Source organism: Puntigrus tetrazona, chromosome 7 (genome assembly GCF_018831695.1).
Source record: "Puntigrus tetrazona isolate hp1 chromosome 7, ASM1883169v1, whole genome shotgun sequence".
NCBI lineage: Eukaryota > Metazoa > Chordata > Actinopteri > Cypriniformes > Cyprinidae > Puntigrus > Puntigrus tetrazona.
In genome coordinates, this window is record NC_056705.1 from 36479281 (window position 1) to 36498025 (window position 18745).

The window sequence follows — 18745 nt, forward strand, 5'->3', positions numbered from 1 at the left end:
AACACCAACACGGTGAGATGCTGAAACTCCTTAAACTAAAATATGCAATAAACATTCATTTAACAGCATTGCCTGTAACATACAACCCTAAAAAAAACTAAGAAATTTCAAAGAAAAAAAATCGTCAAATTCAAACTAAATTTTAGATGCAATGCAGGGAATTCTGGGAATGTCAGTTTACGGTTTTTACCTGTAGATTTTACAGGAATTTAACGTTAGCCATTTAACAGCATTTTCACAGTTTTTTTACTGTTAAAATCACTGTAATTTTTTATAGAGAATGATTTAGGCATCTGGAACAAAACAGAAGTAAATGATGACAGAATTTTAATTTTCAGTTAAACTATCTTTAAGTGTTTCTAAAAGCACCCTAGGACATTGTATATGGGTAAGGGTAGTCCATTTTATTGTTGGAGACTTAATCAAGACCACAGGCACAAATGGAGAATCACTGATGAACAGCGCTTTTTTTTTACTGCAGTGCAACCCTTTAGCAACACAGCATGGATAAAACCAGCAGGCTAAGAATGTTGTGTTCCTCTGTGCTCCAACAGGAAGAAAGACATGAGCTCATTTTTACACAGGAACAAACAGACTACACACACGGTTAAAAACAATCCTAGCTAATCGATGTAATTAGATGGTGTACTATGAAATGGCTAGGGCTGGACTGCTTTAAAATGGCTTTAATTAAGTGGTCACACTGCTTTAAATTGTGCGTGCTAGATAAGACTTAAGACCATTTACAAGATATAGCAGAAAGTAGATTTTCAGGAAAACGGAAAAAACAAAAAAAAACGACGTTATAATTTGAAAACAAGAAATATTTTTGTTACAAAAAACCCTGATTAGTTAACGGCAGATATATCGGAGCTTCAAAATAGTGGTCGCCAAGATCATTTTTCTCAAAACTCAGATCGTGTTCATCTGAAAGAAAGTCATACACTCCTAGGACGGCTTGGGGGTGTTTAGAATATGATGCAATTTTTATTTTTTGGTGAAATATTCTTTTCGAAAATGATCCGGTAAAGCCACTCTTAAAACTGTCTTTTTCGTGCGCGCTGGATTAATGACTAATCAGAGTCCAAGGAGCTTAAAGGAGTGCTCTTTCATAGTGATGTCATTGAGAAAGAGCTCAACACACGGGGGTCCATGGGAACTCCTGGGGGACAGTGTTTAACTCTCTATGTGTGCGAGTGTGTGTCGAACCCAGCTGCCCGTCCTCAGTGTACTGAGGGCCTGACGGTGCACCCAGGCTGTGAGCCAGCCAATCAAAACACTCTGCCAGCAGGGCCTCTCATGCATATGCTAATGAAGCCCTCACCCTGTGCCCTGTCATTGGGAATAAAAGAGGGTTTTGTCACCAACTTTGCCTCATTCTGGAACTACTGCTGTTTTAATGCGAAAGCAACAGGACAGAGGATGAGAAAGCTAATTAAAAATATATATATGAGAATCGCAGGTAATCTAAGATTATGTTTGGAAGGCTAGTTACACTACGTTGCTTGTTTATACAATTATTTATGCTCAGAGAACATGCAAACATTCAACGCCTTCTTCACACACACAGTTTTAGCAATCTATGAATATATGTGTTACGTGTTTCGATGCCCCATTGGTTTCCTCTTGGTTAAAATGAAAGTACGCTTTAATAACTTTCTTGTTTGAGTAGCTGCTAAAGGGATTTCTTTGACATTTCAAAGTGGTGTAAGTGTCTACAAAAAAACTTGATTATGTTTTTGTGGTGGCCTGACAATATAACAAAATGAATTTCCAGCTGAAATGAGCACTAGTGAACGTAAAACACCAACAACACTTAAAAATAGAGGGGCTTCGCGATGCCATAGAAGAACCTTTTTGTCTAAATGGTTCCATGAAGAACCTTAAACATCTGAAAAACCGTTCTGTTTCTCAAAAGGTTCTTTGTGGCGAAAGAAAAAAGTTAGGAAAGAGATGGTTCTTTAAAAAAGCATATTGACCAAATGGTTCTTCTATGGGATCGCTGTGAAGAACTTTTTTCGAGAGTGAACTTTTATGCTTTTTTACGCCAATTAAAAATGCAGGGGCACACTATAAATTAATAATGAGAGGTTCTCCAAACATTTTTACCATTTGGCGCGTTTCCACTGCACGGTATGGCTCGGTTTGCGTTTCCACTGCAGTTTAGTATCGCTTTAGAACGGGCAGGATTATTCACGCATGCTTTCAGAAGTTCAATGACGCGGCAGTTACGGTTTTCTCCAGCCAATCAGTGATCAGCAAAGTTTACACGTCATGTTTCGTTACCAGTAGGGTACGCATAGAAGCTCAGACAAGGTGGTATTAAGTACCATGTTCCAGGTAAAACCCCCCAAAAGTGCACCAAACCGTACCGTGCCGTACCACGCAGTGAAAAAGCACCAATTGTGCATTTGTAAACTAATACATTTTCATATTTGCGTCACTTAAGCAGCTCTGCATGTATGGCTTTTCTGATGTACACTTGCTCCGTAGAACAGCATTAAACTGAGCAAATGGGTACCAAATCAGTCAAACAACTGATAAAAGTGCTTAAAGACTTGTCGAAGGAAGCTACAGTATCACAGTTGATACAGCTAACGTGATATTTTATGTTTCCTTCTGTTAACACTATTGGTTAGGTCTGTGGGTAGAGTTTAGAAAAGTCGTAAAGCCTTTTTGTGCCACATATCATTTCTAAACAACTGTGGTACACACAACGACATGGCACAACACGGTATTTTGAAAATGTTTAGATCTACAACCCATCCTTGAAGTTTAAAAATCCGTAGCTGTCGATTTACCAGCAAACAAGCTAGCTATTGCAACAAGCAACGTTAAAAAAGAAATTGAAGATATCGAAGGGCATGTGAACGCACGTGTCAAGCACCTGTATTCATGTAAGTTATCGAATTGAGGATACTTTGCTGTACGGCAGCATATAAGTATGTCACTTCAAACTAAAGTATTTATGGTTTCGTGTTAGATATTAAATGCAAGGAATATCAATATGCAATACATAAAAACTCCAGCATAAATACCCACAAGCATTGACAGTCATCCATTTCTAAGAGACCAGGTTACACTGTAAAGTTACAAAAAGTAATTAAGCATAAAAGCGAACGGACGAAAGCTGTTCATCCATTAAATGAAAACTAAAGAGGTACAATAAAAACCACCCTGTTACTCAGTAATAAACCCAGGGTTGCTTTGTTTACAAGGGTCCCGGCACAAATACAAGAGAGACACTTCATTAAACATGACAAAACCCCCGGGAAAATGTGCGCATTTTACACTATCAGCTAACAAAGAAAAACACTGATCACCAAAAAGCACCATCTTTTACTGCTGAGTAACTCTGGGAGTTCCAAGGTAAGGAAGAACCACAAGTGAACCTCGTTTAACAGGAAACATTTAAACTTTCGGTTCCAAAAACTGACCCAGAAACTCCTGTGAAGAAGAAATTAAAATACATTTCCTTTTTAAATGCAATCGAGTTTCTGAAAACATTAAAAGAACACACTTAAGTGCTACCTAGAGTATGAGGACTCTTCGGAGCGGTATTGCTAGTATCATTTAGCACTAGCGAAGTTACTAACAGAGAGACGCCCACCAGCTTCAACGGTCTAAACGGCATTATGGTATCTCAAAAATATGAAAAATATGTGTTTGTCTAAACACACTTCACACTGCCATTTAATGCGAAGAGCGCTCAAACCTTTGTAAACTGTATTCTCCTCGTTGTTCCTGTTGTTTGTGTGTATCTGGGTGACGGTTACCTGGACAGGACGTGGAGGGAAAATATAATCAAGAGTCAACTTAAGGCCTCGCACGAAGGGGCTTGCTTACAGAACAGGATCAGATGTGTGCCTTAAAGCAATCTTAGCAGATAACTTCAATTAGATGATGTGCGCAGTTATTTTATTCATCTCAATTATCTGAATCTCAAGTGCAAGGGCAAAAAAAAAGAGTTTCCGATATCTGCGTGCTCGCTGTGAGAATTGAACATGAAGAGATAAAAAGGGTTTCGCTTTAAAAAAAAAAAAAAAAAAAAAGAAAAAAAGAGAGACAAGATAACATAACTTTCTATAATATTGTCCCCAGGCTGCAAAAGTGTTACTAGTGATTCAAAAAACAAATTGCTCTCATAAGCCAGTTTCTCAGTCGAATGACTCATTAAGTCATATATTATGAATACATCTCAAATCAGTCATCATCTGACTAAGCTGCGATTACCTTCACTGACGTCCATTCAAAACGAACCCAATACACATCTTTAGTGATCGGATGTTTATGTGATACATTAATATACATTAATACGTTTTTTCTTCCCACCTAGGACTAAAATTCATAATGTTTTGTCCTCATTTAACTTCGAATTTTAAAGAGGGTAACTTATCACTGGAAAATGTGCTCGAATGCAATAGTGACCCACTTTTAACGGTCTAATGGATGTTTTTCATTACAGCTAAATCAAGCCCAACCGTCTGGCCCAGCGGAGTAATGCAAGGAATGACAATGGCTCTTATTTTCAGTCTCTTTGCCAAGAGATATGCTAACACTTCAGCGATGCACGGCATTCCCTTTACGAGTCGGAAGAGAGTATCGGTAAAGGATCGTGTGACGCTCATCAGAATCCATTCAATAAACCGATGTAAAAAAAAAAATAGATATTCTACAGCTAAAGTAACAGTTCAACAACGCACCGCACGTTAAAGGGATGGGTCAACTAAAAACATGTCTTTCTAGAACTGTATTAATTTCTTTTCTGAACATAAAAGACATTTAATGGTTTGGAACCCATTTTGAAAAATGCCTCCGTTTCATTTTATTTGTTTTCCATAAAATGGATTGGCATTGGTGTGTGATCTACTGATCAGGTCATGTTAAAATGTTAAAATGCTACATGTTAGTAGCAGCCCATCACATAAATTATTTGAAATGACAGTAATATATTTCTGGCACAATGTGTAAGCTTTTAAACGGTTTATTTTGACGGGTTGCCGTGAATCCCTTACCATTTCTCTGTACGTGAGGCTGGTTTTACTCAAATGAAGCAGTAAAATGCATGTGAAGTTACTTTCGGAGCAGTTCTGGAGATGTTGTTTATGTATTTATGTCCCCGCTGAGAACCACGGCGAGCTTCGCGCGCTTCAGAGTCTCGCAGAACATGCAGGATTCGTATCTGAATAGATTTTTGCAGCTTAATATTATTTTTTTTTGCATCACAGAAACAGTATAAAGAACCGGCGTTGACCGGGTACTCTGAAGTATTTAAAAAAAAAATATTGGTAGTGTTAGGTTTTAATTTTAGTAACGAAGTACAGAGTATACTAGTGTGTACAGGTGTGTATTAGGTTTATATACAGTAGTCAACATTTAAAGTTGACCAACGAGTGTGTGTGTGTGTACGCTTATGATTTAAATAATTATTTTTTAAATGTATACATCATTAAAAAAATTCCATATAACATAGCCATAAATATTTGTATAAATTAGTGCAGTCAAACGATTAATCACATCCAAAATAAAAGTAGTTGTTGCATACATAATGGATTTCTATGTATATATTATTTTTTACATGTCTATATATTAATATAATGAGCATTATAAATATATTTATTTAATGTGCAAACAAAATTTTTCTGAAATGTATACACGCATGTGTGTGTATTAATATATCTACTTATATTATGTAAAAAAAAATTATTTTGGATGCGATTTGATCACGATTAATAGTTTAGCAGCGCTATTATAAATATATTTATTTTTAACATTTACTATTCGATAGCATCAATATCACTGCTGCAGTACCTTTTTAGTAAAGGTTTTAACCAAGCCTCCGCACCTCAGAAAACTGACAACAAGGATCAAAAAGTGCGAGTTCATTAAAAACACAAAGAAAAAAAACAAAGACTCGTTTCCTCTAAAAGACAGCATGTTAGCACTTTCAGTCCCCGGCTAACTAGGCCAGCACAGACTCAAAGAACGACACCCCGATCGAGCGCTTAAAACTTTTACACATCTTAGAAATTCTAAATCTCGAGGAAAACCTCGCCACAGCACCGTGACCGCTATAGGGACTGTCTTCTTGCGAGAACCTCGGTGACCTCTCTTTGTCTTTAGGGCGCATGTGGGACTCGCTCCATTGATCTCGGCTCTCAGGGCACGTCATTGTGGACACCAGTCACTTTCACTCCGGGGTCAGTTTCACTACAGCCATCTCCAAATGCGCCGTTTACTGCTCATCAATGCATTCGACCCACAACAGCCGCGAGCTGCTCCAAAACCCAAAGTCGAGCTTTAACAGTACAATCATATATGTGGATCCCGCTGCTTTAAATGAACACATCATGCGCTACTGGGAAACAGGCACTGCACTGTTTAGAACAATTTATAGTGTTTATAAAAATATATATATATATATATATATATATATATATATATATATATAGTATATTTTGATATTTACGCATTCTAAGCAATTACGTTGTTGTTATTAATATTATTGTGCAAATTATTTTAAGCATATTTCTTTTGACACACGCTGCAAATTGAATAAATAAAACGATTTCAAAACTCAAACCACTGGTCACTGGCTAACAGGCGCTGATATATATATATATATATATATATATATATATATATATAGTATATTTTGATATTTACGCATTCTAAGCAATTACGTTGTTGTTATTAATATTATTGTGCAAATTATTTTAAGCATATTTCTTTTGACACACGCTGCAAATTGAATAAATAAAACGATTTCAAAACTCAAACCACTGGTCACTGGCTAACAGGCGCCTCGTTGAGCTCTGCAACAACAAATAGAATTTCACCGAACAAAATTCAGCGACTTGTTCACCGTTTTACGTGCCCGTTTAAAACCGGTGCAGCTCACGGAGCTGCCTCTGATGCAACAGAACCCTCCCGAAATGAAACACCCTCCTTCACCAAAATCCGTGAACATCTGAGACCAAAACCGAGGCTCTGATTACAGCAGTGGAAATCTACCAAAACAGAAAAAGCAAGTTGAGGAAGCCCGAAACCACAGGAAATCTGCACTCTCGCCCAACAACTCTTCACGTGCTGCTCGAGAGGGCCTCTGAGATGAGAAGATAGTGTGTACGGTCCTACTGTAAACACTACAAAATTTGTTTAATTGGACTATATATGTTACTTGATCATTAACCGTTGTTAGGCTGGAATGGTGTGAACACGTTACATAAATACTCAAACTGTGATGAACTGTGAATAAAACCTGCTGTACACACTTAAGTTAACACAAATATAAAATAGATGGATTGTATGACTTTCACGGCTGCTGGTCCTCAATCTTTTGTCTTATATAAGTAAATAATGCCGGTCTCTGCTTTTGGGGTATGTTTGTTTTTTGCCTGTATAAATAAATGGAGGAGCTATTAATCGGTTTAATTAATTAATTATAATAATTATTTCTCAATAAAAGAAATAAAAACTGTTGACATTTCCTTTAAGGCAAATCAAAGGGTCTTGTAAGGTCAGCTATATATATATATATATATATATATATATATATATATATATATATATATATAAATAACGACTTCTATGAATATAACACAATAACATAAATCTCAGCACTCATGTGTTGAATATTACGGACGTCCACCATACTGTAAAGCCATTTTAGCCTATCTGGTGTTATTATTACTGCGCTCACTATTTATTGTAGCATAAAAGACTGATAATACACACTGGCAATTCGCATAACTAAAAAAAAGTGCAAATCGATATTTAATAAAAGCGCGTGAATCAGTCGAGTCCTCAACAGCCTCGTTCCAGTTAGCTCGGTTCTTACCGGACAGCTCGTCTGGTTCTAAGCCGCTCTCGGTGTCCAGACCGCAGATCACGAAATAATCCGCGAAGCGGCAGGAGCTCGAGCTGAATCCGGTGCTCATTTTGAGACGGCTCCGCTTGTGCTCTTCCGTTTGCGGGTCTACAGGAGCGCATAGTACGAGCTCTCCGGATCACTCTGCGCAGCCATTGCGGATGCGGACCAAGGCAGGAGCCCCGAGCGCCAGTCGCATTGTGGCCTCCCCCGGTAACGTTACAGCTGCTGCGCTCGGTATTTGGCGCTCGCTCCTGCGCATGCGCGCCGCTCGGCTCGGGATGACGTTATGCGCTGAACCCCTGAGCATCATCGAGCGCGAGGACACCGAACCAAAGCCGCCGCGTCGCACTTCCGCCGCGAATACATCACCGCTCCTTTAACAGCAAGACGAGTCGAGCCGCAAGTCGTCAACCAGGAATTAGCTTTAAACAATCGCTTTAGCGCTTTAGTTATCGTCATAAATCGTGGCAGAGAGACGGTGTGTTGTTCGATGCTGCCCTCTGGCGGCGCGTTTGGAAATCGAATTAATTTATAACAAACTCGAAACTTCCTAGCATCACTTTAGCGTCTTTTAATTTAAAATAACGGTTGTTTTGCTTTTTGAAAAAAACAATGGGATGAACCTTAAATGTGCCAACAGAAGAAATCAATTAACGTAAGTTCTAAATATAAATAGATTGTGAATTATGAATAAAAAAATGATTAGTAAAACAATAAAGATACTCTCCAATCATGAGAAATGTTGTTAATCTATCCCAAATTTGTAAAATGAAAAGGTTTGGTATAATGGTAGACACTTTTTCCATTTTTTTATTGTACAAATGGAGGCAAAATGTGATTTTTGTTTTGCTTCTGATATATATATATATATATACAAATATTTTGCTTTTTGAGATATATATATATATATATATATATATATATATATATATATATATATATATATATATATATATATATATACTCAATATTTATAATAATCCAACACTCTTGTGCTCTTACTTTTCAAACAATTTAACCTTTACAAAATGTATTACTCACAGAAGTGTTAAGACATCAACAAATATGAACGTCATATAATTTTTTTTTTAAGGTTATGAACCCCAAATTTAATCAAAACATTTCACAATAAATTCTAAAACAATAATGACTATACTGATGAATATTATATAAAACATCCTATCTGCCTCAAAATGTGATAATAGTTGGGGGGTTTTTCCACTAATAATGAAGACAAAGCAACTTCAGAAGAGTTGAGAGCAAATGTTACTCGTATTTAATCATGTCATAATAAATATATTATATTCCAAGAAAATGTACAGACGTAAATGAATAGATTTTAAAAATACAGGACATGACAGTACATTGTCGATTAAACCTTATGTAATACTGTAATCAGTAACCTTAATTTATTGATAGAGTTCTGTAAAAAGATGCTAGAGAAAAATCTGAATGAGTACGACTTAGTAAATTATAAATGGGTCAGAGAGGGCATATCAACACACTTATCATCATAAACAGCTTGAAACGGTTACAGAACAACTGCATAACATCCGCTTTCTCTGTTTAGTGCCATCCATGTCAAGAGCTGCTGGGAACACTTAGACATTTACAGACGACAAAACTAAACGTTAGGTTTTACATTCAAATAAAAACTGCAGACATAAAGCAATGCAACATGAGAGAACAACTCAAATGAGGTAACAGGGTAATGATATCTGGAATAAGAACTGTCCCTCATCGCACCCTTCCACTTAAGAGAAATTTCAGTGCAAATGGTTTATTAATCCCCTTTGCTCGTATTGTTGATACCATTTCCTTTCCAGGCAGGAAATGAGCATGTTGAAGGTTTAAAGACTATTTCCAGGTATTCAGAAAAAAAAAAAAACAGGATACAACAGCATTGCAGGTATTAGACAAAAGTTAAGACATTAAGACCGATTTATTTTACCGAAAGGCAATTTTAACTGTAGAGTTTTAACGCATAACCCCAAAAAAGAAAATTACTAAGCCTCGGGCCGTCCAGGATGTAGAGGAGTTTGTTTCTTTATCAGAACAGATTCGGATCAAATTTAGCAATCATCGGTGAATGGGTGCCGTCAGAACAAGATAAAAACATGGCGATAATCCCCACGACTGCGGTCCACGGTCACTTCTCAAGACATTAATTGATGGACTGCGGTTATTTGCATCAATTTTGGATTACTGCGACGTTTTTAATCAACCGTTTAGACCCGCGTTCTGACGGCACCCATTCACCGCAGAGCATTTATCGGCTGATAAAGAAACAAACTCATTTACATCTCGGACGGCACATTCCCAAGCAAAACTTTGAGTGAACCATTCCTTTAAATAGGCATACATTTAAAAGTTTACAGTGGCTCGGCTTCGTTAGATCCAGAAAACCAACTGTAACGGTTACAAATCTCCTATATTTCCTAAATGTAATACTTCCCACTGTCGCGTGGCTAAAAGGAATATTTTAAAGCAAATCGCAATAGCACTATAAACTTAAAACGATGAACTACTTCATTTGAAAAACACATAAAAACAATCGTTTGGCATTTTGACTAAATCAATCGGTTGCATCCAACGTAAAGGAAGAAATAAGTGTTTGAAACGCTAAAAAAGATGTTAATAGCTCGTGTGATGTCTATATTCGTTCCGTTTCTTTTACTTCAAGTAACCTGTAATATTAAGGCTGTTATATTATATGCATTCTACAGTATCGATCTGTAATACTAATGTGGCATCGTCCGTATTTATCAGTTTTCGGGGGGAAAAATTAGGTCTATAACAAGAATCGAGCATTATCGTCTACAGTTAGCAGCAGTACACAGGGCACTGTTAAGAGATCGTCCGTTCTGATCCCTACCGCAGTCTCAGCTGGCATGAGAAATACAAAAGAAAAGCAGAAAACCCGCAAAGCTCACCCTCAAAAAGGTTTCTGAAGCATGTAATACCTCATTCTCAAACACGTTAAATAAGCCGAAAAAGGTTTCCGTTGGCACTTTCCATTTCAGAGGGACTGAAAGCCTGTCTCTTCCAGCGTGTCTCGCATTAATCATTGCTGTATCGTGGAAGATATTGAAAAATCCACTGAAGACATCAGCGCGGAAAATATTGCTTGACGCTAGAGGGGATCAGCGATGGCAGAATTTTTCATCCCATGAAAGTACCGTCGAAACGATGGAAGAGGCCGGTCCGTCGCGTGATGAAACGAGGGTTTGTGGTACATGCACAAAAGAAAAGAAGAACGCAAGGAGAGGTTTAGAGGACCAGTATCATTCCTGAGTTGGATCAAGCGGGGGTTGGTCGTCGCTACTCAAGTTTCTGCTGGAGTTTCTTCTGAAAGCAGACGGGCAGGATGGAGACAACGGCTAAAACCCCCAACACGAGAAGAGAGTTCCAGGACACGGCCTCGCCAGCCGTGGTCAGCTTGTACAGCGTCGTCCCCGCGTTTATCGCCACGAACGACGGAGGGGCCACTCCTACAGTACAGAACAGACCAGACCACAGCTGTCAGGCGATAACAAAGCGTGCACAGTTAAAAGAATAGTTCGCACAAAAAATGAAAATTACGCCGAACACAAAAGAAAAGACAAGACTGTTTTGGGTCACCATTGACTTCCATAGTAGAAAAAAAATACTATGGGAGTCAATGGTGACCCAAAACGGTGTGTTCAGTGAAATTCATACAGGTTTGGAACTACTTGAGTGAAAACAGTTTTTATTTTTTTTTATACTTACACAAAACAAAGAAGGTTAATTGGAAAAAGAAATAAATCAATCATGCTATATATTTAAACTTAAATACAAGGCTTCACAGGTACAGCTACATCTAGTGGTTACTTCATAGTATTATTGTGCATAAGATTTAATTTAGGCAGAGTCTATTTACACTAATTAAAATAGCTATAGTGATAGATGCTATTTACACTAAGTGAAAAAAAGCTGTATTTTCTTAGACGTATGCTATTAAATATAGACTCTGTATATGCTATAGACTCTCTACACAATGTTAAAATGCCAGATATTCTGCCGTTTATACGACTCATTGCAAATAATGGAGTGTATTATCATTTGTAAATTATTATTTTTCTTTTTAATATTTTATCTGAATGCTATGAATGCTGCAGAATTTAGAATTTTCTCCATTATAATAATTCGACAATATCTTTGCCGAGTGCGTTACTGTGCCGATCTCTTACATTTTTTGATATTCATATTCAGTTTGGTGGTCGATTCACGTACATCAGCGAATTAGGAGAGACGTTTGGGCTGTTACCAAGCAAATGAAAATATCAAAATTAATTTTTTTCAGCAAGTCTGTTAATAAGAATTGCGAATGAAATAAACCATTTTGAACGGTTAATTAATTCATTGGTTTTGTAATGAATCACCCTCATGTTTGTCAGAAATGAAAAACAGTGCTGTGGCTGTGTTTGGAATTAGTTTTGTTGGTGAATTAGTGTAAAAACAGGCTACATGTTGTCTAAAATGTAAGTCTTGTTTGTTGAACAATATCGCAGTGTAATTATGGCACATTTTGGAGAAAACTAAAGTACAAATATATACATTTCTGCCCCCATGTGTTGAATTTGTGATCATTATGAATGTATTAGACTGAATTAGGGTTGGGCAATATATAGCATGCCATATACCTTTTTCTTCAACACGGAAGCAAGTCTATAGGTTCATTAGATGCTATAAGCAAATAACGAGGAGAATAGCAACGTGCAGTAAACTGTAAAACTGCTTGCACTACAAACCAGTGTGTTCATAATTACGATGATGCATTAAAATAACATAAGGCACACCGGTTTTTAATATCAAGGAGCAGAACTAACTGTTTTGTACAGCTAAAAATACCAGGATGTGGAAGCTAGACCCATAGAGTATACAAATTATTAAAAACTGTTAAAAACGTAATGGAATCATAAAGCATTTTGGGGCTTTTTAGCCCACATCTTTCAGCTATGAGAGCATCTATGTGCAAGCGTACTCCTACAAGTCTACAAAATGCATTTTTAGCAGCCTGACGATTAACCTTACAAAAGCATTTTACTTTCATAAACTCATTTGTTTTCAAGTTTATTTAGAAGTAAAAAAAACCTCATTAGTTGAATCTCAAGTGCACGTTTCAATGGGTTTGACTCATATTTAACTTAATTCTTTCCCCTCCAACAAAACGGACCAAAAACGGATGGCGTGCGCTCTATTTTGTCCCATAAAATGGCATTTGAAAACGAGAAAACTGCTAACCTCTAAAGAACCTTTTGCCAACCTATTTCGTGCATGTTTAATGTATTACCAACAAACATGCTGCTCTCAATTATTCTGTTCAAAGATTAATCTTACCAAGGAAGGTGCCCAAGAAGAAGACACCCAGAGGCACGTTAATGACGGGTGAGGTGATGTTGATGAACCAGTTCGGAAGGAAAGGAGTTATTCTCAAAAAAATGATGTAATTAATGAGGTGCTCTCTGTGCTTGTCCACCTGCATTGACATTAAACGACATCGGCTCAGCGTTATCAGTCAATTTACATTAAAAAATTAAGGCTATCTGTATGAAAATCGTACCTGTTGTGACCATTTCTGAGCTCTCTCTGTGAGGTACTTGTAGACCATTGGCCTCCCAACGAGATAAGAGAGCATATAGCAGAAAGACGCTCCGAGGCCCGAACACTGAAAAACACAAAACAAAGTCATACTAGAAAAACGGATCGGGTAATTCTTAATGAATTAGCCTACAAACGAGGCGCTTACCAGACAGACCAGGAAGAGAGCTAACGGAAAAGGGTAGAGATAACCAGACAGTATACTGAGAAATATGGAGCCTGGGATGGCAAACGTCTGAAGGCTGAGAAGGTCTTAGTTAAGGCTGCTCCAAATTTGTTAGGATTTTTGACACAAGCATGAAAAAACAAATCATGGCACAAAGGATACAAGATATACGTAGCAAAGTATGCTAAAAGCACTTGAGTGTAATATGTGTCCTTGTATTTGGACAGTACTGTGCCCAAAGCCTTGGCATCATCCATGTCTTTAGGTATTTTGATTTTTTCTCTCTCGTCTCTGCAAGACACAAACATCGAACGTTTACCGTAAAGACACCATCTAGGTTCGCACGCAAAACTACACTCGAGAGGAGGAGGCGGACTTACTCGCTCAGTTCTGGGAAATTTCTGAACACCAGATACATGACACAAGCAGAGCAGGCAAAGATAGTGACGAGGAGGAGGATTGACATGCGTGCGGAGGCTCCTCCCGGCGACTGGGCTCCTGAGAGAATCGTTTAAAAAAAAAAAAATACACACATTGTGAATGACCTCGAATATCGCCTGTGCAATGCGTTGCGTACATTTGCATCAGTTGTTAGCGAGCCCTCGGGGGGGGGTTCGGGCCCGTGGGAGCTCTTGTATGTGCCGAGCTGGAGAACTACAAAGCCAAAAATCACATAACAATGTGACATCATCTTAAAGGAGCGGTTGACGCCACACCGGCTCACGAAAATAACTGGGTGAAAGTCACTCCAAGAGGTTTACAGGCTTTAGCACGTCATCGACTTTGTGGTCTTTATTTAGTGCGTTTGGTTAAACATTCATAAAATGAATTTAAAATAGACTGTCGTTAGGCTGAAGACGTTTTAGTTTTATTCCTCATTAAATCCGAATCTTTTTAATACGTGCATTTACAAAAACTGTCATACAAATCTAGTGGGCTTCATTTTCACAGTAATATTCACTGGGACAAAGCATGACACGTTCTCATCCTTGTATTAATAGCAAAATGAATTAATAAATAAAAATATATATATACTATGCTCCATTTAAGCATGTTGTGGAAAGATTTAAGCTGAACGTATGAGCCTACCTACGAATTTTGTGTACTGGAAAAGGAAAAATTGTTTTTATTTGTTTTATCATTGTATTTGCTCGAGATTATTTTGGAAGGATTTAGAAAAATATTAAAAGAAAACTGTGGTATATTATATGAATTTGAGTTTTTTTTATTAATGGCATTTTGAAATGTAAAGAACAGTACAATTATATATATATATATATATATATATATATATATATATATATATATATATATATATATATATAGTAAAAATTTTTAAAAAAATGGCAAAAACATTGGAATATTAAATATCATGTTCCATGAAGAGGTGATTAACTCCGTATTTACATTTCAGATATTCAAATAGTTATATACTACAAACCACACATCAACAGAAAGCTAATTTGTTCATCTTTCAGACGAAAAAAGACCCTTATGATTGGCTTTGCAGACCAGGTGCGTGTCTGTGTCCTATGGTGTGACCAAAAAAAAAAAAAAAAAAAAAAACGTACAAAAATAACTTACATTTTTAAACTTTATAGAAATGTTTTTTTTATATTTTAAATATTTAAAATGACTTTTAGGAACAACCTAACAAACTGGTATATTTGTATTTTTTTTTAACTGACATTTCTGTAACTTTTCCCTTTGGCATCTAATCTTATTAAAAGTGTGACTAATAGCTCTTGTTCATGTGGCACGAAATAAAAAAAGATCAGTTTAAAGGTTAGTCTCTGAAAGTATGAGTAACATATCATCGCTGCATTGCACAATCCTTCAGGCCATTTGACTAGCCAAATAAAGTCACGTTAAGGGCCATTTCAGTCGAAGCTTTGCTGTGCATTTCGTTGATTTCTTCCACTGTAAGCCACGGCTCAGAATCTATTAATAATCGGCAAACCCTTAGAAGAATTTAATCGATATTACGTTAGTCCCGGGCAGTCAACCTCCGTCTGGCAGACCTTCGCAAACACAATTTCCTAGTAAATATCTATTATTCGGCCTCCGAGTAATTGTGGAAAGCCACAGAGTACCCGTGCGAGAGTGCTATCAGGACACACACTCAGAATTACCTTTGAGGACTGGAGTTTCTTTGGAGGGCCTCGGTGCCTGCTCTACCAGCGGACTGCTCTCGGTCTCGCGGTTACCGCTTCTCTTCTTCGCCATGATGCTCGCTTTCAACGAAAGAAAATAATGGAGGTAGATCTCAGATGTTAACCGAGATCATATGTCAACGTAAAAGCTAAACGCAAGGCTTCAGCCGGCTTTCTCCTCCTACTTCTCGGGATACCGGTGACCTGTGACTGTGTTTTCTTCTTCCTCGGTGCTGTTCAGTTCGGACGGCAACGGATTTGTCAGAGCGCTACTGCCATCTAGTGAAGATATCGAGAAATTGCGTTCTGAACGGACACTATATTTTTACGTTCCATAGAAGGCCATGGATAAACTTAAAAAAAATAAATAAATAAATAAATAAAAATAAATAAAATATATGTGTGTGTGTGTGTGTGTGTGTGTGTATATGTATGTGTATATATATATATATATATATATATATATATATATATATATATATATATATATACACACACACACACATATATATATATATATATATATATATATATATATATATATATATTTCTCTCAACATGGCAACATGAGAGCTGTCACTCAAGACATAGGCAACAAAACTCAGATATTGCCTTCTAAAATAAAAACGTAACGTGCTGCTTTACTAGTTACTTAAATATACAATATATTTGTTTTACACATAAATTAACAATAATAGTTACGTTTATTTCAATATATTGTTACAAATGCAAACATTATTAAACTTGCGAAGACACAATATATTATTATGTTTATTTTAGTGACGCTAACCTATAATAATTCATATCACCCCAAAAGCGGATACTGTATAAATCTTGTTTACAAGATCAAAATGGTGAAATAAAGTGTAAAGAGAGGTAATGCTGTTTGTGCTAAAATAAAAATATATATTTGAGCAATGATATGTGGAGTTAGTGAAAATAGCACGTGTGAATAGACACTGCCCCATAAATCTGTTAGCGGACTGGACAACACTTAGTAGCTAAAACTAAAACTACAGATATGACACTTGTTAATCACAAATCTTCTTTATAAAATCTTGGCACGCTTGCATTGCTTTTTCAGGCCACAGAAGTTAAGTGAGGACTGTGATGAGGAACCTAAAACTTTAAGAACTTTAAAACGGGCTTTAAGACGGGCGTTCCAAAGAACTCATAGGATTAGCGAGAATCGACTTTTATTAAATGTACAACATTTTTACCTGGACTGAATCCATAACATGCGCCGAGGCGAATTTTTGTGAGTATCTATTGGGAAATTGGGCTTCGTGAATAAACATTAAGCCCCTGCCAACATCCCAGGACCACCCTGCTCGAGGCTTTTAGCGACTTCTCTAGCATGGGCTTTTTAAAGTTTGAAATGTTTTTGGCGTGCCATTTATGCATCGACTCTAACCTGCAACTCCAGAGCTGCGCCCACATGATACTACAGTCATCGTGGAAATAATCCAATGAAATCTTTTGCACACCGACCTCAAACCTAAACCTAACAACAATCATCCCGGTGCCTCCGGATCCTTGTGCTTCAGCCCACTGTCATGAGACGAAAGCACTATACCGAAGCGAGCATAGAGCTTCTTTCTCCAAAAAGCCTTTTTGGGCCTAATAATGGCCAGAATTGCCGCAGCTCAGTGAAATCTGGTGCACTCAGAGCAGGCCGCGTTCCAGTTTCAGGCCCCTGGCACAAATTATGAAAATAAGAAATTATGCTGCAGGTCTGATATGTCGCTCAATAAGTACATTCGTGAGCTCTGTGTGTGCTGATCTGTGTTTAGAACCTGTTCGTCACGCAAAGCCATCCCAAAAATGTCATTTTTAAACTTTTCAAATCAGAAGATATTTCAAAACGCTTCATGCATCATAAACTTCTCAACATTGAAAGTGGTTCAAAACGGACATCATAAAAGAAATATCCGAGGATCGCACACTAAGAGCCTTTCAAGTGTTTCTGAACACGCAGGAAACATACTCGTGCCTCATTGCACGCAACAGACGAAAACAGTACGCGTTCTATATTTTGCTTAAAATATCAAACCATTTAATAACCATTTAAGAGACATGATACTGAAAGCTTTGTCTAGAAACGTGGCGACTTTGCTAAATTATAGGGATCTCTGTCACATAAAATCACAGTCGACAGCACAGGGGGAAGTGAGTTTAGAAGAGGAAAGGCACGTGACAGAGTTTTAGTCACAAATGCTCAGATGAAGTAGGTCTGATGAAGACATAAGGCATAAGTTAGCATTTCACAGTTGCACGAATAATTTCCACTTCAGTAATGTCAATAATGGGGCACAGACTAAAATGCAAAACTGACTGGTTTTATTGTCTGTATATTTCTTCTAATAATTTCTACAAATATTAATTTAATGTAGGTGTGTAGAGGGGTTCAAGAAGCATTCATTATCTGATAAATATAATAGCAGTCCACTGAAAAATCTGACGAATATGCAAATGTAAAACGTATTAAGATGATTAAACAAATTTTAAAAGCTGTGTATTTTTTTCTATTTGAGGGAAAGTCATGTCAAAAATAGTTACATAACCTACAACTAACTAAGACGTATGCACACCAACAAACACGTTTACTGAATAACTTTTTTCTATCATAATGCACTACTAAAGCTTAAGCTAGATATGCCATATACAGTGTTTTGTGGGATATTTTATACGTTTTTTTTCTTAAAGTTTAATACGTGAACACATTTATAACAGACACGAAAAACGCTATGCTTAAAATATATTGTTATTGTGTACAAACAACCTCAGTTACCATGGTAACTTTTGTTTTTGTACGGCATGAGGTATTTCGGACCTCTAGTGACGCTAACGCAGCGTCGACGACCAAAAAAAAAAAAAACTACAACTCCCTACACGTCTTACCGGGGAACGGAAACTCGCTGTGGAGAAATT

At 37.1% G+C, this 18745-nt stretch overlaps 2 protein-coding genes across 4 annotated transcripts in view; both read right to left on the reverse strand.

Annotated features, from left to right (window-relative positions):
* dennd5a (DENN/MADD domain containing 5A) overlaps positions 1-8242 on the reverse strand; it is a 43122-nt gene extending 34880 nt beyond the window's left edge. The window contains exon 1 of one of the 3 annotated variants that reach the window (XM_043243385.1): positions 7841-8242. In XM_043243385.1, coding sequence (XP_043099320.1) covers positions 7841-7940 — 100 coding nt within the window. In that variant the 5' untranslated portion in view covers positions 7941-8242. The remainder of the gene's footprint in view (positions 1-7840) is intronic. The other 2 variants (XM_043243383.1, XM_043243384.1) reach the window with 2 other exon arrangements.
* Positions 8243-9126: 884 nt separating this feature from the next.
* Positions 9127-16060, reverse strand: tmem41b (transmembrane protein 41B). The gene is made up of 7 exons (XM_043245239.1): positions 15794-16060; positions 14042-14159; positions 13824-13952; positions 13644-13737; positions 13458-13562; positions 13235-13373; positions 9127-11364 (listed from the first exon to the last, which is right to left on the reverse strand). The coding sequence occupies exons 1-7, from the start codon at positions 15885-15887 to the stop codon at positions 11195-11197; spliced, it is 849 nt and encodes a 282-aa protein (XP_043101174.1). The 5' UTR covers positions 15888-16060; the 3' UTR covers positions 9127-11194.
* Positions 16061-18745: the final 2685 nt, after the last annotated feature.

Excerpts from the sequence above, each read along its gene's own strand:
- tmem41b (XM_043245239.1), bottom strand. The coding sequence starts at position 15,887 with ATGGCGAAGAAGAGAAGCGGTAACCGCGAGACCGAGAGCAGTCCGCTG. Across the intron at positions 13,738-13,823 it reads TACTTTGCTACGTATATCTT|CCTTCAGACGTTTGCCATCC; the intron begins GTATCCTTTGTG and ends AGACCTTCTCAG. Across the intron at positions 13,563-13,643 it reads CTCTCTTCCTGGTCTGTCTG|TGTTCGGGCCTCGGAGCGTC; the intron begins GTAAGCGCCTCG and ends TGTGTTTTTCAG.